The sequence below is a fragment of the Onychostruthus taczanowskii genome, unplaced genomic scaffold, assembly GCF_017590055.1.
Source record: "Onychostruthus taczanowskii isolate IOZ18803 unplaced genomic scaffold, ASM1759005v1 scaffold45, whole genome shotgun sequence".
Taxonomy (NCBI): Eukaryota; Metazoa; Chordata; class Aves; order Passeriformes; family Passeridae; genus Onychostruthus; species Onychostruthus taczanowskii.
The window spans coordinates 5,909,420-5,936,732 of record NW_024502014.1 but is presented as its reverse complement, the minus strand read 5'-3'; the positions used below and the strand labels follow the sequence as shown (position 1 = coordinate 5,936,732).

At 42.3% G+C, this 27,313-nt stretch overlaps 1 protein-coding gene across 1 annotated transcript in view; it reads right to left on the bottom strand.

Annotated features, from left to right (window-relative positions):
- The window catches only part of EPHA4 (EPH receptor A4), a 105,135-nt gene that overhangs the window by 17,621 nt on the left and 60,201 nt on the right, over window positions 1-27,313 (bottom strand). The window contains exons 6-11 of the mRNA XM_041414409.1: window positions 9,834-9,958; window positions 8,523-8,682; window positions 6,964-7,075; window positions 1,815-1,873; window positions 929-1,042; window positions 563-748 (exon numbers count right to left, since the gene is read on the bottom strand). Of these exons, the coding sequence (XP_041270343.1) occupies window positions 563-748; window positions 929-1,042; window positions 1,815-1,873; window positions 6,964-7,075; window positions 8,523-8,682; window positions 9,834-9,958 (756 nt within the window). The remainder of the gene's footprint in view (window positions 1-562; window positions 749-928; window positions 1,043-1,814; window positions 1,874-6,963; window positions 7,076-8,522; window positions 8,683-9,833; window positions 9,959-27,313) is intronic.

The following is a 27,313-nucleotide window of genomic DNA, read 5'->3' as shown; positions in this document are numbered from 1 at the left end:
TCCAGGTAAATTCTGCAGAGCGAAACTAGCACACCTGTAAATCAGAGAAAACAAATAAGCAAGTTTCACACTAAAACAGCTTCCTTCATTTCAAAGGCTTGCTCCTTACATCTGTGCTTTGTACTTCAAACATACAACTGTGTAGTTTTGTTTTGGTGTTTTTCCCCCATCATTTTGAATTCTTCGCTCACCATCTGCTTTTGCCTATCCTGTAACAATCATCTCAGTCTAGCAAAGATGTGAAAGATGCCTGCTTGGCATAGCAAGAAGGGATAAAAAAAAAAAGCCAACCCCTGCAGTATTAATTCCCTCTACAAAATCTTGTACAAGCTGCCTACAGATAGAATATCAGTTGAAACCGTAAACCCATTTATAGCTGACAACAAGATTAATGACTTGTCCTGCACTGATTTCCTCCTATTAGCTATCAGTGGATCTGTTCCATCTGTCATTTTACAGGAAAGAGGGTAAGAAGGAGAAAAAAAAAAGCCAGCACACACCACACAGATTTAATTTCTCAGTGACTTCTAAATTGGACTTGTCATGAAAATGACCCACTTACATTTAGTAACTACACCTTCCAAGTGGATGATATTGGGGTGGTCAAATTGTCCCATGATACTGGCCTCACTCAGAAAGTCTCTCCTTTGTTTATCAGTGTAACCAGCTTTCAGAGTCTTGATAGCAACACAGATCTCTCTTTTTCCTGGCACTTTGAGACGTCCACTGCACACTTCACCAAACTCCCCTTAAAGAAAAAGGCACAAGAATCCACGGTCACGAGCCTGAAGCATGCACTTGTGTTGTCAAACTGTTATGTCAGTACATTTGGGAGAACTGTCATACAAAAATCATGGGATCACACATTCCCTAAAAGCAAACTTAAAAGTGTATTTACAGAAAAAAATGCAAAAGTTCTGGCACTTACCCACACCAATAACTTTTTCAATCTTTATGCAGGAGGCATCAATTTCTTTGGCAAATTCCCTCACAGCTTGGTTTGGATCCTCATATGTAAAAGGATCCACATATGTTCTAACACCTGCAAGGCAGAAATGTTTTATTTGAAGTCACTGATCTACATGCTGCTGAACACAGAACATATGAGACTGAAGCCTTAATGATATACAACAGCAAAGAGAGTGTACAATAAAAATGTACTGTAAGCCAGGAATGACTGATAAGGAAGGAAGGACTTAAGTATTTTTTCCCCCCAGTACAATATTTTAAAGTGTAAACATTTAATATTTCCCATTATTGATGTAAGGAATCAGGCTTTTGCCAATTAATGAGCTTTACAAATCACTGCCATCACTAGCATAACGTGTCAGGGACCTGTGAGACTAAAACACATCCCTTTTTGCTATGGGAGCCAGTAAATTCTGAGCTCAGGTCCTGGATTTGGTACATGGAAGTAACAATAGGATTCAGTGCTGGAAAAAAGGCAGCAAAGTTCACATTCCCTTTCCTGCAGGATTGCCTCTGGCCCATTCAGAAACTGCTTTAGCAGAATGTTGTGGGGGAAAATCCTGCCTAGAAATCAAGTGGCTAAGAACAGGTATCTTTAAATGGCAAGGAACAATGGAACAACTTGATAGACCCTTCTCCTCTCTGTACCCTCAAAACATTTTACCCAGACACTTCTATTTTCCCTGTTACTGGAGTAAATAAATTTCAAAGCAGGATGTTTCCAAGAGGGGAAAACAGAAACCTGTTCTCCTCAAGAGGAATGCAATCCCCTATTTCCCGAGCACCAGAACATGAGCCATGTTTTACAACCCAAACCAAAACCCCCAAGCACCAGTGCCTTTTACCTTGGTTCAAGTGTTTCTCCTCATCTGCCTCTTGCTTTGCCTTGCTGTACTTACTGCGCCTGCCAGAACAAAACACAGCAAGTGAGTGCAAAAGAAGGATCTCACTCTGCAACAAGCTCAGTTGTCCTGACCTGCAGAGACTTGAGCTGCTGGCACCTGCCACAGCCATGACACAACACACAACCAGGGCAGGAGGATCCTCACACTCCCCTACGTGTTATTGGCATCAACAGAGCATCAAAGGAAGCACAAATCTACTTGTATCTCAGCATTTAAAGAAAGAAAAAGAAGTTCGTGCTTCAGCTACTTTTTCTTCAAACTTACTTTTGCAATTGAGGGCCCAAATTGCTTTTCTGCCCAACCACACAGGGATTCAAATGCTACAGCATGGAGGTGTTTTGGTAGATTGACTTTCAAACATCATTAGGCAAATGCCAACATCAATACACTTATTTAACTGCACATTTAAATCTGGAAACAAGTCTCTTAACACAGAAATCAGGATCTCAGCAGAAAAAAAGGAAGAACCACCAACCCTGACCATCAAAAATTAAGATCCCAAGGATTTTGCTTATTCTTTTAATCACTGCTTAATTGAAGGGGCTGAAGAACTCCTGATGGCAGAACTCCTCTACTAACTCTCTGAGCTGGAGGCAGCAACATAGCAGAGTATGTTAATTCTATAGATTACTACTTCTACACCTACACCTGTGATACTGTAATCTAGTTATGCATTTAATTAGTTCAGCTTTCAGCTCCAATGGACAAGGAGCACTACAAAAAGCTGATACAAGAAGTTAGTCCATTAGGGAGGATATTTAGAAGTCTGCTCTGCCAAATGTGTAGGAATTTGAAGTTGCCCAGCATTCAGTGGAATGTAGATGCAGAGAAATGATTTGGGCTTTTATCCACCCATCCTTGAGTGTTCAGAACCAAGCACAGAGCAGACAGTGCTGAAGAGAAGGGTTTACTGTTGCTTACTCTCAGTTTGCCTGTTCCTGGGAAATCCAAGTTTCCCAGTCAGAGGTGGAGACAAGAGGGAAGACAGAAGGAGAAATCAAGCCTGGAGAACAGGAGGGAGAATGGTACTGCCAGCAACGTCCAGCTGCTGCCTGGAGTGGGGCAGGGGACAACCAGGCCTGCCAGGGACAGCAGGGTGACACTGGGTTCATTAATAGGCTGAAAATGGTGCATAAGGAGAAGAGGAAAATGGGAGCAGGTGCAACAAAGCCCTATAAGATGTGAGTTAAAAGGGGTCAAAAAACTCAAGGTAACAGAAAGAAAAGACATAAGTGCAGCAAATCTCCCTGAGTCTTACCATACCTCTCCTGTCAGCAAAACCCCTCTGCCCCTTAGCAAAAAGCATCTCACTTCCCACTCTGCACCTGCCCTGGGGGGAATGGCAGCTTCCCACTGCTGTCAGCTGGGAGGCCACTCCCAGCCTTTCCCTTTGCAGTCCTCCTGCTGGGTTCTACAACACATTATGCCAAGAATAAAACAATACAAATTAACCATTAAACAGAAGGAAAAAAGTCCTGTTTGACACGTGACAACAACCTGATCTTTGAACCAAGCATCACAGCTCTCAACATTGACAGGACTTGTGTTCAGACAGAAAAAGCAGGTACACATCCAACCATAAACCAGTAGGAGCTTCTTCTCTTGAAACACAAATGGCTCCAATCACAAAAGAGCATTATTAAAAGCCACACTGGATCCAAACATCCATTTAAACAGATTATTTGCCCCCGAACTTACAGCACTGGTATAACAGTGCTGAGTGAAATAATGGGATGATGTTCTGCTGCCAGCTACTGAACTGAGTAAGAAGGAAGAGGCAGCACAAATCTCACCCAAGGCCACAAAAGACCAGGCTAGCTAAGGGGACTGCAGAGATGGTTTCAGGTAGAAGGAAAGGAAAGAAGAAAGGAAAAAGAGGGAAAAAGAAGATTCTGCATTTTAATCAGGATGCTTCAAATTAATTTTATTAATGTTCAGGCACAGATGGGAAATACAGAATGCTAACAGACTTTGCATGAAAGCATTTTAAGTATGAAAATCATTCTCTTTGTCTTATTTTTAAAAAGTACAAGCACCCTCACAACAGATTAAAAAATAACCCTCCCCCACTAAAAGACAGCAAAAAGCAGAGGAAAACAAAGGGATTACTGTTCAAGCAATGTAATTGTAGCTTATTAAGTTTAAATAATACCTTCTAAACTAACTACCTACTTCCACCTCTCACCGCGTCACCTGTTGACCTCTCCTGCCCGGCTTTGGGCAGGACACTGCTGTGTGCCATTGTCCTGGAGAGCAGCCCAGGAGCCACGGGGCACAGGGCTGGGGCTGCCTCTGGGGCAGCTCACCTGAGTGGCAAAGGGAGCCTTTGTCACAGAGCTGAATGCCCTAATTACCGGGATTTGGGCAGTGGTGATTAAGTAGCCGGCATTCAGAAAAGAACACAGAAGCTTTCAGGAACTGCAGGGGTCAGAGACAGGCAGAGCTACAGGTGGGGCTGGTGATGAAGAGGAGTTAACAGCGGGGGAATTAGCAGGCACTGAGGTGAAACAGCAGGACCTAGTTGCCATGCTCCTGCTCCCACCGCCTCCTTCCCACACAAAGAGGGATGGAGGGCTCAGGACCAGGCTGGCAGAGCACCTGCTCCAACACCACCGTGGCAAAATATATCAGCAAAGATAAATCCATTTATCAGCTGGAAGAATTTCAGAGAGAAACTTTCAGATGACCAGAGGATTTGGTCAGACCATCTTACTACACGCAAGCCCTTTTAGAAGGTATCTCTCTCTGTTTTACACTTCCCCAAATCCTTTACAACTCATTTTGAGATGCTGCAATTTCCCTCAGCATTCCTTTAGAGCAGGGTTTAGGACCACCCAAGCCATGTCCTGCCCGCTGCTCCATGGATGTCCCCATCCAAACCTCGGGAAGTTTAAAGGAACATTAGGCAGATTGGTTCTCACAAAGCAGGGCAGAGCCAAACAGCCTGAGCTGCCTGAAGGCAAAGTCCTTTGACTATTTCTGCCGTAAAGATGAATTTTGGGATTTGAACAATGTCTTGAAAAAAGCATGAGGCTAAATTAGCAGTAATAACCCAGTGTTCAAAAGTGGGCACCCACAGCATATGCCCTGTTCCCACCTTGGCTCGTGGATGCACAGAGGCCGTGTCTGCAGGCCAGAGCACAGATTTGATTGTACAAATATGACTTTTAGGTCATAGTTAGATTACAAAACCTTCGCATGGGGACTCTCTGGACAGAAAAGCGTTTTCTCATCTGAAGTAATTTTGGAACAAAGTATAATTATTTTGCTATTAACTTCTGCTGGCGTAGGAACACCGTGAAATATCCCCAAAGTCCACACCTCTAAATGACATTGTGATAGTGGTTAAAATCATTAGAGTGACAGTGAATGTTAAAGTAGATTCTGTTTATTGAGAGCTACTTCCAGCTACTGGAGAGCTGTGTATTAAGGGCTATTAATTAGCAAGGCACCATGCATTAGTATGCACAGAGTAGTTTCACTGTCCTAGTATTTCATTCATCTTGCTCTGTCTTTCCCCTTCCCTGGCCCCTCTGAGGGAGACCAGTGCAGAGCCACGGGACATCCCCGAGCCCATGGCCACCAGGATGTTTTATCTCCACTGCCACCAGTGCCCGGACCGGGTTTTGTCCCTGCTGCCCACCTGCTCTGGGGTGCCTTTGTGTGACTGCAGGCTCTGGGCAGAGATAAGTGAGCAGACAGCCCTGGGCAGACCTGTCTGAGCCCAGCAGGTCTGTCAGCACCTGGCTCCAGGCAGCCTCTCCTCTGACAGCTTTATGGCCGATCCTAACGAGAATCAATACGAGGGCAAGGGGTTGACAGTTCATTTTCTAAAGAGTGATCCATTGAGGGCCAATCACCAAGCAGTGTTTATCAGCCTTGGGAAGAGACATTTTTTTTTATAGGGGGAGAAGGGGAAGGAATCATCTCAAAGCAGCTCGACAGGCTCAATTCTCCAAGGTGGCGACTCATAATTAGAAATCCAATGTATCCTGCTATCAATCCTACCTTAAATAATAAAGTGATCAATAAAAGCGAGAGGAGATTAAGTCATCAAGCTCAGTGATGCTATTTTCTGTTGCAATGGCTTTTAATAAACCTGTCTCTCCACACCACATTTTCATATGTTCTGTTCTTCTTTGCTCTTGCCAGCATGGAGGCTCTGAGTTGAACACCCACAGAAAGTGATCACAATGCATGTCTCCTTTCCAGATATTACAATCATAGTCACTTAACTGCTCCCCAGGACAATTTAAAGAGAGCAAATGAAGAGGAGTTTGAGTGCATTTACAGCTGATGCCATTAAACTGACCAACAGAGATTGACAAAATGTGCATCGCTCAGATCCCAGGCTTCAGATGCAGTAATGACACAAGCAGTTTTAACTCAAAATTACACTGAAGCAAGATCATGCTGATCTTTTTAAATGAGATTGAACACAAAGATGAAGACAGAAACATTCACACTGTGTTTCTGCTACACTGTCCTCCCACTCACAGGATTGTTCCTGATGCCTGGGTTGAATCTGGGAGAATGAACAAGCACTCAGTAGAAGATTATGGTGCTGCATCCATGAAATACCCATGGATGCAGTTCTGCTGTGTTACTGCATCTGATGCTGAATGACTGTGGCTTCCATTTTACAGTGACATCCCCTCACACAGGAAGGACTAGTACAGACTCACAGACTAACACAAAAATCACCAGCACAGCAGTCTGATGGCTTAGTTAACAAAACTGCCCTTGTTTGTTCCCTGTCTGTCAGCAGCCAGTCCAAGAAAATCTACTGCGCCCATACCCATTAAACTTAACTTCAAATTACACTAACCACAGATCTCTAGCTGGCTTGCTTCTCAATGCCAGTTATTGGAATCAGCTTTGCATCTGAAGGGCAAATAGAGCTGGAACTATTGTCATTACATCACATGCTGCTTGGTACTAATGTCGAGAAGATCAAAGCTACACGGGAGAAGGCTTGTAATGCAAATGTACTGTTTATGATGCTAATCAAAGAATTTAGCTTTGTTTGGAGGAGACAAAAAGCTCCCTGATGAAAGAGAGAGAGGGAGAGAGAAGCTTAAGTTCTTACCTCCTACTGATGACAAAGGCTGCAATGAGAATGACCACAAGAACAACACTGCCAGCCACTGAAACAAGCAGCACTGTGGGATTGGTACCATCGCCAATGATGGGAGAAGGAACTGAAAACAGAAAAGGGAGCATTTGTGTCAGACAACCTCAAAAAATCAACCTAGGTAGCACTCAATTGGGCTTTCTGGCTTATGAAGGCAGTTTAGAGTACCACTCACATCTACTTTATTATATAGTCATTTGACACAATTTTTCCAACTGCTAATGAGCTGAAGACATGATGTTTGATAATTATTTGGGGAACTTCAGTTCACCAGGAACAAGGACTCTCTCTCCTTCTCCCCTCCAGTGCTGCTCAGAGGGTATAATGACTAATTTTTTTTGCCTTTCTAATTGCTTTCCACTCTTCTTTCCTCCTCCTTTTTCTTTCAGGGGGGACCAGATGATCGCTCCACTACTGACAGTAACAGAGTAAGTAATTTTAAAATGTCTACTCTCTTCCTGATGGATTGTTTTCAGTTGTTAACATCCTGAATGATATTGCCACTAACTGGCATGACCTTAACTTGATTTAAGGAGACCTCTACGTCCAAAATAAAATAGGTTTGGTCACAGTGCCTTTCTGCCACTGAAAAGCAAACATTTTGGGGGCTAAATCTGCATGTTTCCTTGAGCAAAGTGAAAAGCCTTATTGACAACATAGCTTGAACATTCTTGTCTTCATATAACTGTCTAAAGAAAAGTGCAAGTTTGGGAGCTGATGCAGGACTCCTTGTAGGACAATAGCTTGTAAAGGGGAGTAACAAGGTTTTATTCTCCTTGAAATAAGATATTCCAGAAATGTGCAAATGTCTGCTTTTCAGAAAACAAAATCTCTCAAGCATCAATGGCTTCCGAGTGCTGTTCCTGTTTCGTTATACCACAGTGCAGTACTGTCACTGCTAGAATCTACAATACAGTGTGGCATTCACATTCTCTGGAAAAATCCCTTTTGCCCAGGATTTTTCTCCTAGGAAGCTGAGAAGCCTCAGAGAAAAAGGAAAACAATTATTACTTCAATTGATTTTCCTGTCTTTTTCTTGTCTGGAATGTGTTTGGAGACTGTTTACTAACAGGTGATTGTTTCACTATTTTCTGGTGTGAGTTATTTTGACACATTGGCCAATCAGTGCCAAGCTGTGTTGGGACTCTGGAGAGAGTCATGAGTTTTTAATTATTATCTTTTTAGCATTCTGTGAATATCCTCTCTGTATTCTTCAGTATAGTTTAGTTTAGTATTCTTTAATATAATATAGTATCATAAAATAATAAATTATCCTTCCGAGAACATGGAGTCAGATTCATCATTCCTCCCTGCAAATACAATAACACAGAGTATCCAAACAGATGTCTCAGGCCAGCTTCATGCCACCACCAACACCACGTGGCCGTGCAGGAACATCACCTCAGAGCGCTCACACCACAGCCCAAGCATCCAACGGGAAACTCCCCGCACACAGCCCATTATATCTGCACCCTCTGCTGCAGGAGAAGCAGAAGGGGGTGGGAGTGCACTACCTGTGTTAGTGGTGAACTCGAAGGGCCCGCTGAAGTCTCCGTAGCCGGCTGCTGTCCGGGCCCGCACGTGGAACACGTAGGAGGTCAGGGGGTTGAGGCCTTTGATGTCGGTGTTCCTGGAGGCCGTCTTCACGATGCGATAGCTGCGCTCGTTCTGGTCCTGCCACGGCAGAGCACAGGGTGATGGAGCCAAACTGTGAACCTGGAACCCCACTGCCTTGCCAAAGCTGTCACATGGAAGATGAGTAACAGCAATGGAATGCTCAAAATACATCCTGAGGGCTCCTGCTGCTGGCCTTGTTCAATCCCCCTAGTGCACAAGGCTCTGAGCAAGCCAAAAAAGGAGGATGAGGCAGTACGTATGATGCTCATATATCACTGATTATTTAAGAAGTCACACAGTGAAAACCTTTGGAAAACAGCCAAGCATTCAAATAGGATCCTCTTGATGAACAAGCACATTTTACTCACACACGCTGGCACTTTCTTTTTCTTTCTACCAGCCAGAAGCCATATAAAAAAATGATAAAAATATTTTAAAAAAGAAAAGACTTAGAAAACATCTTCCAGAAAGTCCATTATTAAAAATGATTCAATTTTTGGCTGGAAAATCTATCAGAAAATGTAATAATCTAGCTTCCCTGCAAATCAGATGCCTTTTAATGTATGTGGAAAGCAAGTAAGTGATTTTTTTAAAATAAAAAAAATAGAAGTATTCATGTGCATATGAGAGACAGCACGCACAAGCAAGAGCAGGTAATTGTTCATTTTTGCAGAGACCCTTCAAAGAAAATAGCTCTTTTCATAATTCCCTACTTGAGAAGTTATTTGAAGGAATAACATCTCCCTCTAACTTGGAAAGTATGAAGAATCTAATTTTCTCTCCTTATTCTCTATTAAAAGCCAGCCAGTCCACACTATCACTCTAAGCAGGAGCTGTCGGCAAACAGATCTTATTATTATGACTCTTTTATATACTTCATTATTATACTTCTGTCTACGAAGTAAAGCTAATGTCTCACTTCTGCCCAACACTATTGACTCTCATTATAAATGTGATTGCTATAAAAGCTCAGTTTCTAGGTAGGAAAGAAATAACAAAATAAACTCATACCATACAGCAGGAACAGCCTATGAGTCTTACTCTTTCAAGCAACTGTTCAAGTGCATGAAATCCTTAATTGGATTTTATTAAACTGAATCTATTTTGTTTCAAATGATGGAATCCTATCTGGAGATAAACTACAGTGGAATGGAGAAAAAAAAATCTGTGCCCAAGCCCACCCTGGCTTGTCCATTTTTCAGCAGTACCTTTTCATAGTACTTGACCTCATACTCCAGGATGACTCCATTTGGCCTGTCAGGTTCCAGCCAAGCCAAGGCAACACTGTGCCTTGTTATCTCCTTAGCCTGGATCAATGCAATTGGGGACGGAGCTGCCAGGAGAAAAAAAACCCAAACACAAAGAAATATTATAAGCAATCATTTAGTTTTAATGAGGAACATGTATTTTTAGTTGTAACTTTCACAACATGAGCACTTTCAGAAATTGTGTTTTTCGTGGGGGATGGGGGTGAGAGGAAACTAGAAACATTAAAGATTTTTTCCTGTTTTCACTACCAAAATGACATTTAATCATCTCTAAGAAAGATTGGGTTTGGATGCTGGACAGTACTAGATAGGTGGGTTTTGAAGTAACAACACAGCTGTCTAAGCACTGCAATGTTCATGAGGCCCAGGTAAAAACCTTCGTACGAGACCATGGTACTAAAAAGATCTCTTATTTTTGTCCTGTGTCATTTTGGTCCAGTCACTCTCTACTTCCATCTCCTAAAATTACTGATGTTATTCCATTAGCTACTTACTTTAAAGGAACTATGAAGTTCCTGAGGTTCCAATCTTGTTTTCTCTAAAGCTGAGAAAATATTGCCACTGAATTTAGTAAGGCCAGAGTAAAGCTGAATACATATGAATTTAGGCCCTCCCACTAAAACCAGGAAACTTGTATTTCAACAGTCTGAGCAAAGTTGTGCCTCATAACTTGCCCTGCTTACACCCAAATCTGTGAGCAGTCCCTGGAAAATGGCCAAGGGCCAGATTCTGGTTTTGGTAGCTCCTTCCCAGCCAAACGATACCAGAGACTGGTCCAGTGTTGCCAAAATGGCATCTCCTGACCCTGTCCCATGTGGCGCTGCATTGATGCCATGAATAGAAAGAGCAGGATTGCACTACCACGGGTAAGGGCTGCAGCATTTTTGGAAAAACTACCTAGCAACAAGCTAAACTCCAAGACCCTTTAAACTGTATCTGTGTCAGTAATAAAGGCTGCAATGAAGAAGATAATGGAAAACATCTCTTTGTGCACCGTGCACAGCCTAAAGAGCCCCTGCTAATGCTGAAGTTCAGGTTTCTGACTGGCTAGAGGACAATGCCTTCTCCCTTTGCCTGTGATAGCAGCAGATTCATGGCTGTACTGGGGAACGGGTTTCTGAAGATTTATGAACCCGGCTGCCCCTTTCTTGCTGTTGTGTTGCTGTGTGGTCACATCTCTAGCCAGCTGTTATCAAGCTCTTTTGATGCTGACAATAGCTGGTATAAATGGTGGAGTCTCCAGGGATAAAAAGGGACATTCATGAAATTTTTAATCTTATCTAACAAAGCTGTCCTGTATAACCGGAGATTAGAGGTCTTCCTAAATTGAATATATTTCTTCTTTTGTCCCCTGATGCTGTAGCTGCTCTTTTTCCCCCACTTCCCTTTCTTTTTGTTTCTTTTTCTACCTTTAATTTTGGAATGACAACCCATGAAAATGTTATAAAGTTAAAAGTATCCTTGAAACAGATATCCTTGAAAACTACCAAGAAAGGCAAATAAATAAAACAGCCACTATAAATGAAAGGAAAATTGAATGTTGAAAGCCTCAAACCTACTTGACCATATCAGACAGTTCTGATGGAAGTGAAAATAACCGGTAGATGCTGCAGTCACAAAAGGGTGTCTCCTCTTGATGTGAAACCATCAGGGAGCTGCTTCCCGATTTACTATTTGACAGTTTGGCATCTCTGTTAGAAATGCCTCCAAAACCTTTATCTCTTTTTTCCTTGTCTGTCTCTCACAGGCAAAGGCAAACACTGAATGACAGAGGAGACTATAAACACACAGGCAACAGGGAGGATCCAGGTGTGCTCCATCAAATTATATCTGTGGCACGACTGCAAACCTACTTAATAACCTCACACTTCCTCAAGAGAGGATCAAACCTTTTTTTAATTCCCGTCTGCAATAAGAATACTGCTCAGCTAATAAATTAGAAATCAGATTTGTTACCCTAAAACGCACACGCACACGCCATTACTGATAAACCAAGTGGAGAGAAATCTGCTTAGTTAATCACTGCCTCATGCAGGGCACACAGCAATTCTTTTTACTGAGAATCCATCACTTATGCTGGTCTGACCTCAAGAACTGTAGAGAGAAAGTTCCCTTTCTTTCCTTTATCCTCTCTTTAACCTCCTTGGTTTGCCATTTCATTTCAGCAAGCACCTATATTGGAATTTAGTGAGTCCTTCAATATTGGGCTGGTAAGTGCTGTATGAAAACACATTTCTTCTCTGTTGTAAAATGGCTATTTGCAGCAGAAGAATTTATATTAACTTAAACCTTCTAGTGAAAGACTCTCAGCTTTATATAGCTTAACAAGTGATTTCTCACTTCTCCCAAAAAATGGACAGCTGATCTTAGGCACTACACCATACCGGAATAAACAACATGCCCCTGGTCTCCAGGACACAAAAAAGGACTTGCACATCAATTCCTTTGTTACTCCTTTCACTTTTAAGAATGGCCCTTTTTTTTCCTCCCTGCTCTTTATATGCAAATTCATCCTCCTTAACTTTTAGTGTCTTCTTTTGTCCTGGATTCTGCAGATGAGCCATTTGTTCCTGACTTTGTTTTGACTGCCTCTCTATATGCTATACAGAAATCCTAAGAATGCCAAGTCCAACTACAGAACTGCAAGAAGCTCTTCAGGAGTGACATCCCTGCAGCACAGACCTATAGTGGTCTGTACAGGAGGATGGTGAGCTGAAACTCTGAGGACCTTGAGGGTACTGGACCCAGTACCCACAGGGTACTATGGTTATCCCACTGCATGGATACAATCCTCAGTTACCAATTCCCTTTTATTTACGCAAGTAGCCCCACAAATCAGTGTTATTTTTTCCCTTGTTTTTTTCAAGATCCACCATCTGACCTGAAAGACTGGACTCCTGGAAGAACAACAGTTTCTCCTTGCATATGTATCACCAAAGGGCATAAGAGTCTGGTCAATATTGTCCAGGATAAAGAGGACATCAGCACTGCCAGCTCAACATGGCACTCCAGGCAGCAGACACAGCCTTCTGAGTGAGCTTGTGCAAAATATTTACATTCTTTGTTCTTCTGCCTTTTGCCTTTAAATTGCCTCTTAGGGATGATGTGAAGATAAACATGTAACAGGTTGTAAAATGATGCTTTGATCACAAGCAAAATAAAAGACAGAATACTCTCCTCTATGTGCGTGGGCTAACTGTTCATTGGACGCATACATTCCTACATAAAACACATTGAGGACAGCTTGACCAAAAAAAATAACATTCACAATTAAGGTGTTCACAGTAAGATCCCATGAAAATGATGGAAGGGAGCAGGAGATCACTTTTTCTTTCACCTTTTGAACTTTCCTCCACCCTGCTCCTTTATGTTTGGAAAAGAGCAGAAAGCAATGACTTGTTTGTCAATCATCACTGCTTACAACAGCCAGCTTTCTGCCACACGTGCACAGACTGCACATACCAAGCACCAATTCTACCAGAACAGCCCATTTCACAAAATGAGGTATTTTGGTGTCTAAAAAGTGGTCTACCCTTGAACAAAAGCACCAAGTGTAACTTTCCTGAGTTCAAAGCTCAGCAGTTCCTCTCCCTTAAAAACCCCACTCCCTACTGATGTGAATGTTGCAATTTTCTTTCATCTACTTCCTCAATAACCTGCCATTAAACACCTACTAGTAGTTTTATTACCTCAGTTCTGAGCTTGTGGCCTACAGAGAGAGAAAGAGCACAGATGTACTACAAAAACTTCACCCAAATGCCATAAAGCCATGTCCCAAGGCTAGCCAGTGCTGAATTGTAGCAGTTTTGAGGCACTTTAAAGGATGGCAGAGGCAGAGTGTCAGTTTTTCATTACTGCTTCAAATTAGGAGGGGTGGGGGGGAATGGAAAGAGGAAAAAAACAGGAAATAAATAGATGCAATAAAGTCTCTGGCATGTAGGCATCCATGAGTGAAAACAGCCCTTTATAAAACTACAGCACATGAGTACTCAGATATCAAAGATACACAATGCCCAGTGTTTTATTGAAGATGGCTTCTTACCCACAGCGGGGTTTACTTTCCATTCCTCATGATTTGAATTTAAATGGATCATGTTTACTCAAGGGGTCTTTCACTGACTGAAAAATATACCCACAGTTTGTACATTATCTCAGCTAAATTCAAATAACATATTTAAATTTAATTACTTGAAGCTTAGGGGTTTTCATGCTTTTCTTTATTCCCTCAATTGCACACAACACTTATTTGTTCTTATCAATGGCTATGCGCTTTGTCAAGCATCAAAATTAAATGCTTGAAAGCACTAATGATGTTACTGTGATTAAGGGTTTTTACCTTCCAGGGTAGATACTAAAAGCCTGCTCCATTATTAATTACTTAAAAAAAAAAGGAGAAAAAAAAAAAAAGGAAAATGTTTCTGAGAATCTAACACTGAAGAAAAGTCCTCTTAGAAATCAAAGCAAGAAAATAAAAGGTCTTTCATTAAAAAAAAATCTTCTCTTGATTAGGACACAACATATTTACGGGAACCTGGCACATTTCATTGACTATTTACCTTGTAACTCTGTGGGCGTTTACAAGAGATTTTGTAAATTATATTAGTAAATAATCTCACAGCAGGAAAATTATATACAGCACAAAGGATCAAATACAGTTTTAATAATTTCTAAAGGCCCATGCTCTGGGCCAGATTCTGATCATTTTATTCATGTAAGAGGGCATCTTAGTTGACTAGCTGTCACACTGGCTTCAAATCAAGGGAATGCCCAATGCTCCTTAGTTACATAAAACTATTTACATAGTTTTACATAAAACTAAAACATATTTACCAGAATAAATTAAAAAGAAGGCAGTCTCTTTCACAGAATCACAGCATTGTTAGGGTTGGAAGGGACCTCTGGATATCATCCAGTCCAATCCCCTGCCAAGGCAGGGTCACCTGGGCAGGTTACACAGAAATTAATCCAAATGGGTTTGGAATGGCTCCAGAAGGGGAGACTCCATGACCTCCCTGGGTGGCTGTTCCAGGGCTGTTCTTCCTCATGCTGAGGAACTGCTTATGTTTTAATTTATGGCCTTTGCTCCTTGTCCCATCACTGGGCACCACTGAAAAGAGCCTGGCACCATCCTCTTGGCACCCCTTTGAGATCTCCTTATTGCACTAATGAGATCTCCTCAGTCTCCTCCAGACTAAGCAGGCCCAGTGTCTCTCCTCATGAGGAAGATGCTCCAGACCCCTCATCATCTTTGTGACATCCACTGGACTTTCTCCAGTCACTCCTTTTCATTTTTGTACTGAGGATCCCAGAACTGGACACAGCACTCCAGATGCGGCCTCACTGGGAGCAGAAAACATTTTAGCATGACCACAGTTCCAAACATATGCAAAGCACATGTACAAGGCATGTATGCTCATCAGGACAAGCACAGGAAAGGCTCCTGCACGTGTGTGAGGCGATGTGTGCTCCCAGATTAGATGTCTGTGCACGTCTGAAGAGCCAAGCTGGAGTCTGGCATTCCCATTCCTCACTGTCAGCATGACAGCTACGCCTTCTCCCAGGGACCTGCCAGAGTCTGTGGGCTGCCTCTGCGCTTTAAAAACTAACCACATGCATATTTGGGGCTTTTTTCATTATTCCCTCTGTAAAAGTGGAGCAAACATTTGTACTAGTGATGATTGGACCAGGTTAGGACTTGGACAAGGATCTAGAGGGCTGATTGCTCAACCAAGCCACTGGAAGCTTCCCAAGACATTCCCGAGTGCTCTGTCTTCCCACCGTCTGCCTCTCCTTCCCCCAGGAATGACGACTGGCGAGGAACACCTCCCAGCCTGGAGAGTGAGACACGCCAAGATTCAGGGCAGCATTTTCACGCTTTTAGTGTTTAAAGCAAAGACTTTAAATCCCTGCCTGTGGAGTAAAGTGCCCGAGGTTATCCACCCACACACCAAAATCCCGGCCTGCGCAGGGAGAAGCAGTGTGACAGCTGAGCTTGGCCTCCTTCTCCCAATCCCTTTAACCAGCCCTAATGCTGCTGAGCTGAACTTTCCCTCCTTCTTGCTAGAAATTACACTGCTGAGGGAAAGCACCAGCTTGGCCACAGGATATTCTCACAGGACACCTTCATCCCAAAATAACAGGCACAAGGGATCTTCCTGTGCTTTCCAGGCTCTGCAACCCAGTCACAGACCTCCGAGAAAAACAAGTGACAGGCTCTCAAACCCAGGGACCAGCTCACATCAGTTGTTTGTAATGACGTGTTCATAAAGAAAGGGGCTAGAAAATGAGATTTTAAAGACTGTTAACACAGTATTATTATGTTTTAAACATTTCCTCTGTTTTAAAGTTTTCATTTCTTGCCTCTCCCAAAAGAACCTGTGCTGCAAATCTTGCCAAACCACAAAAGCTGGCTCTGACTTGCATCAAATCAAAAGCTTGAAGGAAAACCCAGGCTCTCAGCAGCAACAAATAGTAGTAGTTGAGGATTATTAGAGTGCTGTAGTTTTACTACCTAAGTCACCTTCATTTCTTGGTGACTAGCAGTGGCTCCACAAAGAGCCTGTGTATTTTCTGGGCTGCACATCCAGTTCTGTGTCACTTTCAGCACAGACTACTTCAACAAACCAGAACTGCTCTAATTTAGATCAAAACTATTACAGGAATTGAGATATGACTAGAGTTCCCTGTGGTTTACATCAGAAATGAAGGGAGGGTGAAGAAGATTTTTGCAAGCCCAGGAGATGGCTTGTTCTGGGGATCAAAGAGGGCCAGCTCTTGACAGCAATACATTATTTTCAGGTACTGGCTCCTCCAATTTTGAAGGCCAAATAATGATGTCAGCTTATGCAATGCAGGTCTGGAATTACGCCAAAGATCTGAATCTGCAAACTACAATCTCAAAGATTGCCTTAAACCAAAAGATTATAGAATCTACATAGCATTTAACAAAAGATTTGTATTACAACTCAAGCATGGGGTCTGTTTCATCTGAAAACTGCTTGTTTTCTTTCTGCTAGCTTGCTAAGAAATCCTGTTGGCATGTTCTGACAAGGATAACTTAATAGTTGCCAACAGAAACATGGCAGAATGTGTATTTCCTGTATGTACAAATGCCAGTTTAAAACAAACAGGAAAACAAGCCTTTCAGTTGGAAGGCAATTTATAAAAATCTATCTGAACATCACAACCACTTAAAAACCCCAGCACCAAAACATTTCTAAATGCTAGAATGATTAACATGGAAGGGTGAACATACTTTGAGCTGAGAGTTGCTCTAGAAACTCTAGAGCTATAAGTAATTTGTTAAGATGGATAATTAGTCAGCAGCTGTCTGACCCAAGCAGGTTTGGAGCCGCTGGTCACAAAGCAAGTCACGTTGCAGTTACTCTTCGCTCTAGTTGAGCCTGGAATCTGACCCAGTATAAACAGCAATAAATTTTGTAGCCTAAAGAAGCCAACACTGATGCTCCACTGCATTATAGTGGCTTGAGAGAAGCAGGAAAAATGGGCCAGGCAGTCCAGACAAAGAGAGACTGCTGTGGGCCAGAGCTGTCCCACTTAGAGGTGGGAGCCCAGGACCTGAATTTGGGTGGGACACCTGTGGGAAGGATGTGCTGTAATCACCCTCTTGCTTCTCAGGTGCTGGTGCAAGCAAGCACAGACCACCAGAAACCCCTCATGCTGTGACACAATGTACAGCAGCCCTGAGGACAGTGGCTCTGGGGGAGCTGAAAGCAGGAATTAGAGACCATAACACCTAGCTATTAAAGCAGATAATAATGGTGGAAATGGAGCATTCCCCAACTGTTCAAAATAAGTGTCTGGAGGAAAATGCTCCATTTAGCATCTTTGCCTCAGGGCAGCTCTGCCTCACCCACATGGCCTGCTGTTCCTCCCAGGAAGCCAGAAGTAGCCACCAGAGTTAATTCCTGCCCAGAAATAGCCTGTCTTTCACCCCCTGCACATCTGCACAGGAGGAGGATCTGCTGAGCTGCCTTTTCTAAACAAACCTTACTCCCTCCCAGCCCCTTCCACCTGGAAATCAAAGCTACCCTTAAAAAAAACACCAGTAACCCTCAAATGAGACCCCTATCCCCTTTTCTAAGCCCTTCCTCAAGTCAAACAACCATCCAGCTACTCCTCCTTCATTTTGCCATCCTCCTGCCCACAGTTAAGAAATGTTTCACACACATATCCTGAGTCAACACACAAGAAGGGAAGAGCTGCTCCTAAATTGCACAGAACCAATGAAATAACCGACTGTATCTGTGCCCTGCAAACCACTTGCTGTGCACAGCTTTCAAGCCTCTTACAACAGTGTTTCAATAATCCATAAAACAACATAAAAAATACTGACCCTGCTGTTGTAATAGCCCAAAGGGGGAACCCTGTCATAGGACAGCTCTCACCTGATGCCCCATGTCTGTATCTGTTAACAGAAAGCCTCACTCCTGCTCCCTGGTCCTTTCTTATATTTACCACCAAGTCACCTGAGCATGTGCTTACCCCAACAGCTATGGTATAAAGCTTAATCCATTATGGGGCAAATGTGTGATTTGGCACCCAAGGCAACACATTTCCTAACGCTGCTCTCCCTGGTTCTCACACAGTTACTTCTTATTTACTTGAAGCATGGATGTCTAGATGATGTATATACATGTGCTAAATAACGTCCTTTGTCACTTACCTTCAGCATTGAGAATATTAGATTTTGCAAAAAGTGCTGCTTAAAAGCCTTTTTAAAATCCAGACAAACAGAAGCCTCTGCCCTGTTTGCCACTTAGATGCCTTGGAAATACTGAAGTATCTTCTAAACTAAATAAATAAATAAATGGCATGAGTCATTCTGCTAAAGCAGCATTCGCTATTTTAATAAAGAGATTTGGCCACATTGCCTCATCCTGGCTTCTGAAGTGCTTCAGTAATAGCAGAGACTTAGACTTTGCCATTTGGGTTGCTCAGATCAATCATCTAAATCATCTAAAGTCAGAAATGGCAAGATTCTTGGGGGAAGAAAAAGTAATAAAATGATAAACATTTTCCTTCCACTGTGATCCACAGCTCCAAGAGCTGCTGCAGGCTGGGTCTGAGCCATGCCCTCCTGAGCCTGCAGCACCCAACACAATCCAAACCCAGGACTCACTCGACAACAATCACAATTCCCACCTTAACACCTGAGAGCATAAATTGTTTCAAAGCCACCAAAGGTAAGGTACTTCGACCATATTTAGTTTCAGCTCCATCACACAGAAGAGGCTGGTGCAGAAGGTTTGCATTTATGTATTCACATTTCAGCTGAACATAAGCTATAAATTTTAATTGTAGCTGATATTCAGAGCATGCAGTTGGAACTCAAGTGAAGTACTTCTGTACAAAGGTTAGATGGATTCGACATGATACCATCTCTGTGCTATTGAGAAATGATTGAATCAAGGTTTGGGTGTCCTGGGCTCAGGTTAGTAGCACTTTGTGAAGAACACTGCTCTGACAGCACTTGGAGATCCTCATTCTTGCAGGATGCTGCAAAACACTCTGCCATGCTCCCCATCAAAGTGTCTCTTCTCCAGGGAACAAAGATACTCTGTGCTTTTGGAAAGTACCACAGAGAATCAGACCTTAAGCACACTTAACTCGCACTTGGAGCTCTCCCTCCAGGTCCTTCCACTGGAACTGAATTAAACCCCCTTTCCTTCACTCACAACGGGCAGATTTGTTCAGGAAATTAAAAATCATTAATAGACCCGATGAGAGAGAAAAAACTCTGCACATAGTGTTGCTACAAAAAGCAAAATTACCTATGTTTGCCATTCATTAAAAAAAAAAAAAGTGATGAGGTACAAACTGGGGAAGAGTCCTAAGCTTCCTGAAACACATAAACCTTAAAATTAAAATCTTAGTTCATGATGTCAGTAGCCAATTACATCATAGGTGGCACATAATTAAACTTATAAAGGGGTTTCATTATTTTGGTTTTATGCTGGATACTGAAAACCAGTGCATTATTTGTTCTAAAATTGTGTCAATTGGAAAAACCCCAAGTGGAATCAGCAATTAAATATTAAAGGTGATTGCCTCAGTGTAAAAAACTCCAGAGAATAATTGGTTTCCTGTGCAATGCAAGTGCCATTACAAAGTCTGAAAAATTTCAATCCTAAAAATAAATAAATAAAAATTTTAAAAAATAAATAACCTTATGAGGTTATGAGGATGTTGACCTGTACAGGTCAACAAAGACCAGCCAGATTTATGTCCTGGAAGAGTACTGAGATACAGTCTGGGCAAATAAAAGCCCATGAAAAAAATAACTTGTGCAGCAGTCAAACATACTGGTCTGTATTCCGAGTTTGGACCTTTGTCTCCAGTCCCATGTTCCAGCAGACAGGATGACACTGACTGACCTCTTGCAAAGGCACCACTGGGTCTGCACCCCCTATCTGGAGTGCCACGGAGAACCCACAAACCCTGCAGCTCCTCCAGGACTCCCCTTGGCTGCTCCATGCCCAGGGAGCTTGAAAAACATGGGATTTAACACTCAGCCACTTACACATTCCAGTCACTTTCTGCCTTATTTATGTGCATGCACAATATCCTGATAAACTGTAAGGGAGGCTGTGGCTACTCCATCTGCATTCCCTTTTATGCTGGTAAGATAAATTGGGGCTGATTCAGAGGACAGATTTAAAGAACGCAGTCTGTTACCGAGACAAGCACAATCTTCCCAGGGAGCCCTTGTAGCGGGGCTGTCTCCAGATCATGCCTTGATTTGTTTGCTAAAATAAATGGGACAGCACACAAAACTCAATTCATATACCAGACACCTCTTCCAGCCCACTATACTTTCCTATTTTGCTCAGTCAAAACTGTCTTGTTCTATTATCTCTCAATAAGACCACTTAACGGCAACATAGAAAATTAAAAAGAATAAAAAGCTAATTAAAAATTCCAGTGCTTTCCTTTTAGCCTTTGGTAATCTGTGGAATTGGAAGACATTTCTGTCCAAAACACACCACAGTTTAAGGGGTTTTCTGGCTGAAATAATCTATGGATGCTTTCAGTGGATTTTAATACAGGCAAAACCAAAGATATTTTATGGAGCAGTGGAAGAATTTAAAAAAAAAAAAATCAGAATCAGTCAATTGTCTTTTTAAGACTAGGTGATAGAATTCAATAGCAGGGATAAGAGTCCTAATAAACTCTGCAGGAACAGTTCAGAAGGCTGAGACAAAAGCTATCGTTTCCTTTCAAATTAACAGTAGGATTTTTCCATAAGGGACAGTTTGAAATACAAATGACCACAGGAATAAAATACAAATGCTTGAGCTTCCTACACCTCTTTTGACTGCATTTTAAAAAGCAAACACAAAACCACAGTCAACTTTTGTTATCGCCAGTTTCCAAATTTTTTCCAAATTCCACAATTTTCAGAGACCCTGAATCCATTCTCAGAGCGCACTCCAAGTTCTGGGGCTCTGGTTCTTGAATTTAGTAATGAAGACAGATTATCTTAATCTAAGGAGATGCCATGAAATCCTTCAAGTGGATGCAAAGAGAGGCTCCCACTTTGTTTGGGAGGGGACGCCCACTGGAGCCCTGCCACGATAATAAAGCGCTGCCTGCACACCAGTTCACACGTGGGGCTAAATCTGAAGTGACATTTCTCAGTGAAAGAAGCAGTATTCACTCGTGTGCTCAGCATTTTGATGTCCACCAGAAGCTGGCAAACATGATTATAGGGAGCCAGCAGGCATGCCACAGCTCTATTTAGCCCTCACGGTTTAGCACAGCGCTGTGTAACACATAAATAAAATATAACGGGCTGCCTTGGGATGGCATTCTGGGAGTGGGATTTCATGCATATGGATGGACTTGACACACATTTCACAAGGACAGAATATCTGAACCAGAATGGGTTGCTTCACCCACCCTTTGGGGTCAGTTCAGCATCCTGCCCCCCAAACTATGAGCCAATGCAGAAACTTTTGGGCTTCAGGGACTAGTGATGTTTATTTGTGCTACTCTGCATGGCATTTTAATTAGTAACTGTGTGGATTTAAAAACTGTGAATGGACACACAGGGGCAGTTGCGTAGCCTAGCTTTTGTGTTTCTACTCTCTCAAAAAAATCCTGTTTGAGGACATCAGCAGGGGGTTAATGGAAGCTTTGATAAAGTTCTCCGAAGCCTTTTATTGTTGCTGAACTACTGACTGGACTCTGCTGTCTCTCTGGCTGCTTTCCAATTTATTTAGTCAGCTGCAAAAACAACTAGAGAATTTAGAAGCCCATCTAAACATTTAGTAGCCACAAACATTCTTGGGCAAATTCTCCTTCCACATGAAAATATTTCTATTCCAGTTGTTTAAGGGAAGTGCTCACACCAATTGTCAAGATCCATGAATGGGAAATGTCAGTTTGCTGCCAGGGAAAGTGAGCACACAGTTAAATAGTCCAGGGCAAATAAAAGCTGCAGGACTGCATCTCCATCTGTGTCAGTTTGGTGATTATTCATCTGTACCAACATCACTGAGACCAGAATTTTATGCCTCCTTGAAGTAAATTTAAATGACTTAAATATGATCAACACTAACCAATGCTGAAATTAAGCATCTCTTTCCCTAGGAGGATGTGTAACTAACTTCCATTTTCCATAGCAAACCACGAGATCTTTTAAAAAAAGTGACCAAACTTTTATTTAAATCTGCAATTACATCTTGGCTCTATCTGACATGCAGCTTGTCTAAGCTGTTCACTGAACCCTGAAGCTGGTTATTTACTAAGGATCTTTAGAAAGTACTTTTTTTTTTTTTCCTTCCGACCAAGACTTGTATCCCCCACCTTGAATACAAATTCATGGAAATGGGTGGTGCAGACAGCTTTGCCAGAAAGCAGGCAGTTGTTATTTTAATTATTATTTCTTTGTGGAATGCTGCAGTTACCTTAAAATAATAATTTAATCCTTCTCAACAATAGTTTTCCCAGTTTTGTTTTTAAGATGGGAGCACGTATGCCTATAACTACACATTTATTACAGACCATCAGTTAAAGCCTCTGCAAGAACACGGAGTTGTTAAGAAGAAACTCCCACTTGCATCTGCCAGCTTGGAGAAGCTCCTTACTCAGACACTTAAACTTACACACATAATTAAACGTGCAGCAGAAGAAACCTGAAGCAGTCAACACATGACATCTTCAAAACTCTGAGAAATCTCATGCTCAATGCTGAAATTTGCCCATTCAAAAGTATTCCCTCCCCACTGTTCAGTTCCACACAATTCCCAAATTTCTAGCATTAGGATCACTTTTCTTTCTGGATCTCCCACTCCATTAATATTTGAAAGATCTGTGGTTTCCCAAAATACACCGTTTGGTTTACTGCAGAAATCTTCACAGTAACTCCTGTCAATGTAAATCTTCAGATGTCCAAAGCCAAAACACAAGTCCCTTTGAAAGCCAAAGCAGGGGAAGGAAAGGCAGGTGAAGAAAAGGCTGTCCTGCACGTCCTGGCAGGTCACCTCACTGATCAGGGCAGATAAAACCCAACAACAGCTTGTGCCAACCCTCCTGCTTGCACAATGTGCAGGGGGGATCACTGCTCACGTCTAGCAAAAAACGTGAAGCCTTAGAAACCCCACTCATTTAGATTTGAAATGAGAAAGTTGCATATAATTACCCTGGAATTTTGCAAGATGCTGTAAGAAATCACTGAGAGCATCATGCTCATGGATCACCCCTTTTCCAAGTCCTTGCTTACTAGTTTTGATTTTCTTTCCTACTAAATTCAGGCTTGACACAGCTACATTTGGGGAATAAGGAGATTGCTGGTCTATCATCCTTAGTACAAACACCCTAAAGCAAAGTAAGAACACCCCTTTGCAGCTCCCCTTTCCCATTACCCTGACATTGTACAGAAAAAAGAAAGCAGCCAGTAGTATCACACACACTTCCCATGCTCTGGACAGCTGGCACACTTCCAGATGTTTGCCAAGAGATTATTTTAAATCAGGTTTGTTGGGAACTGGGTGGCCAGGGTGCTGTGACTGTTTATACACACCCAGATACGTGCATGAGTTTCCTCACGGGTTTGTGAAAAAGGACTACTGGAACAGGCTATTTGTATCCTTTGGCTGTGGGGAACAAGTAACTGGAAAGGGTGGGACTGTGCTGGTAGCAAGTACTTAGAATAAAAATAAAGAAATAAATTGACTCTTGGATGCCTGTGAAGGCTACAGGCAGACCAGCTGTGCCCAGCATCTGGAGTGCCACTGGCTCCCCTGCTTGGGCAGTGACATGAACTCACTCACCCTCCTGCACCTCTCCCAGGTGGGCCCTCGGGCTGGATGTCACCTCAACACTCTCCAAAGGTCCAGAGACTCCTGAGGAACAGCCTGGCCCAGCACCTTAATCCTTCCCTCCACAAAACCCCACAGCACAGCCCCATCCCCACATCACCCCCAGGAACTCGGCAGGGGCCGGGCTGGCGAGCTGATGTGCATGAGCATCCCCACAGCCTCACCAGGCACTAGGAAAGGGGGATGCCAGCACAGAAAATTACTTATTTTGCCAGCTTACACTATTTCATAGGGTCTGTGAAACTATGACATGAGTGTATGATGAATTCTGTCTTCACATTCATAGAGCTCCTTTGCCGGCTATTTGGAGATGAAGTCTTCCTTAGGGTTATACAGCCCTTCAAAAATTATCTTTCAACACAACAATAAACAGCTCTTCACCAGGACTGCATTAAAAAAAGAACAGTTTTTTGCAAGAGCTGAGCATAAAACTAGCAGTCTGATTGACTAGAGACCTTGCAATTTTTAAAATCAAAATTAACTTCCTTCAGCACCTCCCTATTGATAAGATTCTTAATATGCACATAAATATCACCACACATAAAATCAAAAAATGTTATGTTCACTCTCAGCAAACAGAAATGATTTACTATTACTTGTATTGAAACCAGGATTTTAGTCAAAGAACATGAGGGAGCTTAGAGAATCAGATGGATTGATCAACCTTCAGAGTAACAGTTAATTTTATTTTGCCGTAGTATTTTAAGGTTGTTCATGCAGTCACCTAAAGAAAGCTCTGTGACTGAAACCTACTTAACAATGTCTTTTGATGTTTCACTACAGAGCAATTCTTCATAGGTAAGTTAAAAATATCCAGCAAAATAGTGCATTAGAAAGAAAATACTAAAATCCTTGGCTTTCCCGACCTTGGCATGCATTGCTTTTGATCTGCCTGAGCAACTATTATTTTTTTGACACGAGGAGTGCACACTGACCAAGAGCAATATATGTCCATGAATTTTTACTGACTGCAAATGTAGCTCAGCACAGGCTAAACCACACTGGCATAATGTAAGACCTTATATGCATTTTCTGTGCTGCTCTGTACAACACGTGAGGAATGCTAATCAGCGTTTGAAAGGAAACGTGGGCTTTCAAAGAAGACCCACCAAAATGCAAAATGGGAATATCTATTCCCCTACCAAAAAGTCCAGTAGAACTTATGAGTCATAACTCCCAATTCTTCCCCTACTACCCCTGCCATTCTTGACTTAAAATATCAGCTTCCTCAAGGGATTGGGATATTTCAGATTTGGGTTTTTTTTTTCATTTTAGTAAAGGAATTAAGAACATAAACAACAAACAAACCTAAAGGCTAAATAAAACTGAGTAACAGCTGACATTTCCCTTCCCTGCACTGGAAGTCAGTATTTTGGGCTCACCACAACTGCAGCCTGTCCCAGAAGAATACTCAATTCCCATGGATCTTCTTGGGGGTGCTGAAATCCTGGTGGCACCGTGACCCATTTTAGCTCCTGCCTGGAAAGGGCACTGCAGCACTGCAGGGCTCTGAGGTCCAGGATTTGGGGAGCACTCAGGAGAGGGGCAAGGACTGCAGCACTGCCAGCCCCCTGCTCTGCCAGGGATGGGGCAGCTCTGGGACAGTGAGCACACAGCTGCACAGGCCAGGAGAGGGGCACTGCACACACAGAGGAGCTGGGCAGAGCAGGGACAACAGGAGCAGGAATAACCGGCACAGAGAGCCCAAGATATTCTCCAGAAAGATCATTTCTTGATCCTGAGCACAGGCAGCTTGAAAACATCCAGGGTGATGCAATGGGAGAAGAAGTAAGTTTATTTATATACACTGTATTTTCATCCTAATTGGCACATCCTGCATCCATCCAGCTCTGCTGATCCACTTAAGGAAACACAGAACCCAAGGTAACCTAACAAGGTAACAAATCACCAGGCAGGTTGTTTATTCAGAAATATCAACCGCTTTGACTCCTACAAGCACAGGAGCGAGCAGGACACCCATCCTTCATAAAAGGCAAACAAAACAAAGGGAGCCAAACAAGCAGGAAAATGAGTTTTTGGATTTTAAATCTCATTTAAGCCTGTGTAGGCTCTGCCCCCCACACCACTCTCCTGCCTTACAAATGCCTTCAGCATCCATGCAAAAACCTTGTCCCTGTGGCATTGCCCCCTCGGATGGGCACACAGGGGGACTGAGCAGGGAACCTGCCTCTCAGGCTGGACACAAACAGCTCAGCTGGTTCATTCTTACTAAAAATATAAACTGCTCAGTGCATCTTCAAAAGAAAACCACACAAGCTTCCTGAACGCTGTGAACAAGATCTTTTTATTGAGAGCTTTTCTTTTAATTTTGAACAGCTTCGCAGCATTAACCTTAGCAGAAATAAAAAAAAAAAAAAAAAAAAAAAAAAAAACACCCACGAAGCCTGGAGATTTCTGAGCTACTCAGTCAACAGCCTGATAGAGTTCCTCACTGGAACTGGATTCTCCTAGCAGCATCACATGAGAATTGCTGGCTTGCATTTCTTCCACAAATCATTTCACAATTTTTTAAAGATGGACAAAGCACTGATTTCATTTCACTGAAAAGTGAAATCCCAAAAGCCACCACTACCAGTGGTGAGACCCCAATATCAGCACTTGCACTACTCAGTGTGCTAAGGACATTGGCTCCAAGTTTCATCAGCTCAGTGTTCCATCCTTGCTTTTTCTATTTTTTAAATCTTATATCAAAAAAGAGTAATGGTTCCCAACTCAAAAAAAACCCCAAAGAAATAACACTAAACATGCAGAACAATGAGCTGAATTAAATCAAAATTCTTAAAATGTCATAACACTGAAGTATTTCACTAGGAGATAGAAATTTTCACGTGCTTCAAAGCCTGAAAATTAGGTTTTTTTTCTTTAAAAAGGCAAATTTTAAAACCAATACCTTTTCCAAAGAAGCAGAAAAAATACTTTTTTCAAACGATTTTTGATCCTACTTTGAATGGCAAATCTTATTCTCATTTAAACACTTTTCTATAGTATCGGAAACTGAAAAGAGTTTCTAAACGAAGAGTGGAAAGTCAACTGCCTCATTTCATTATCTCAGGA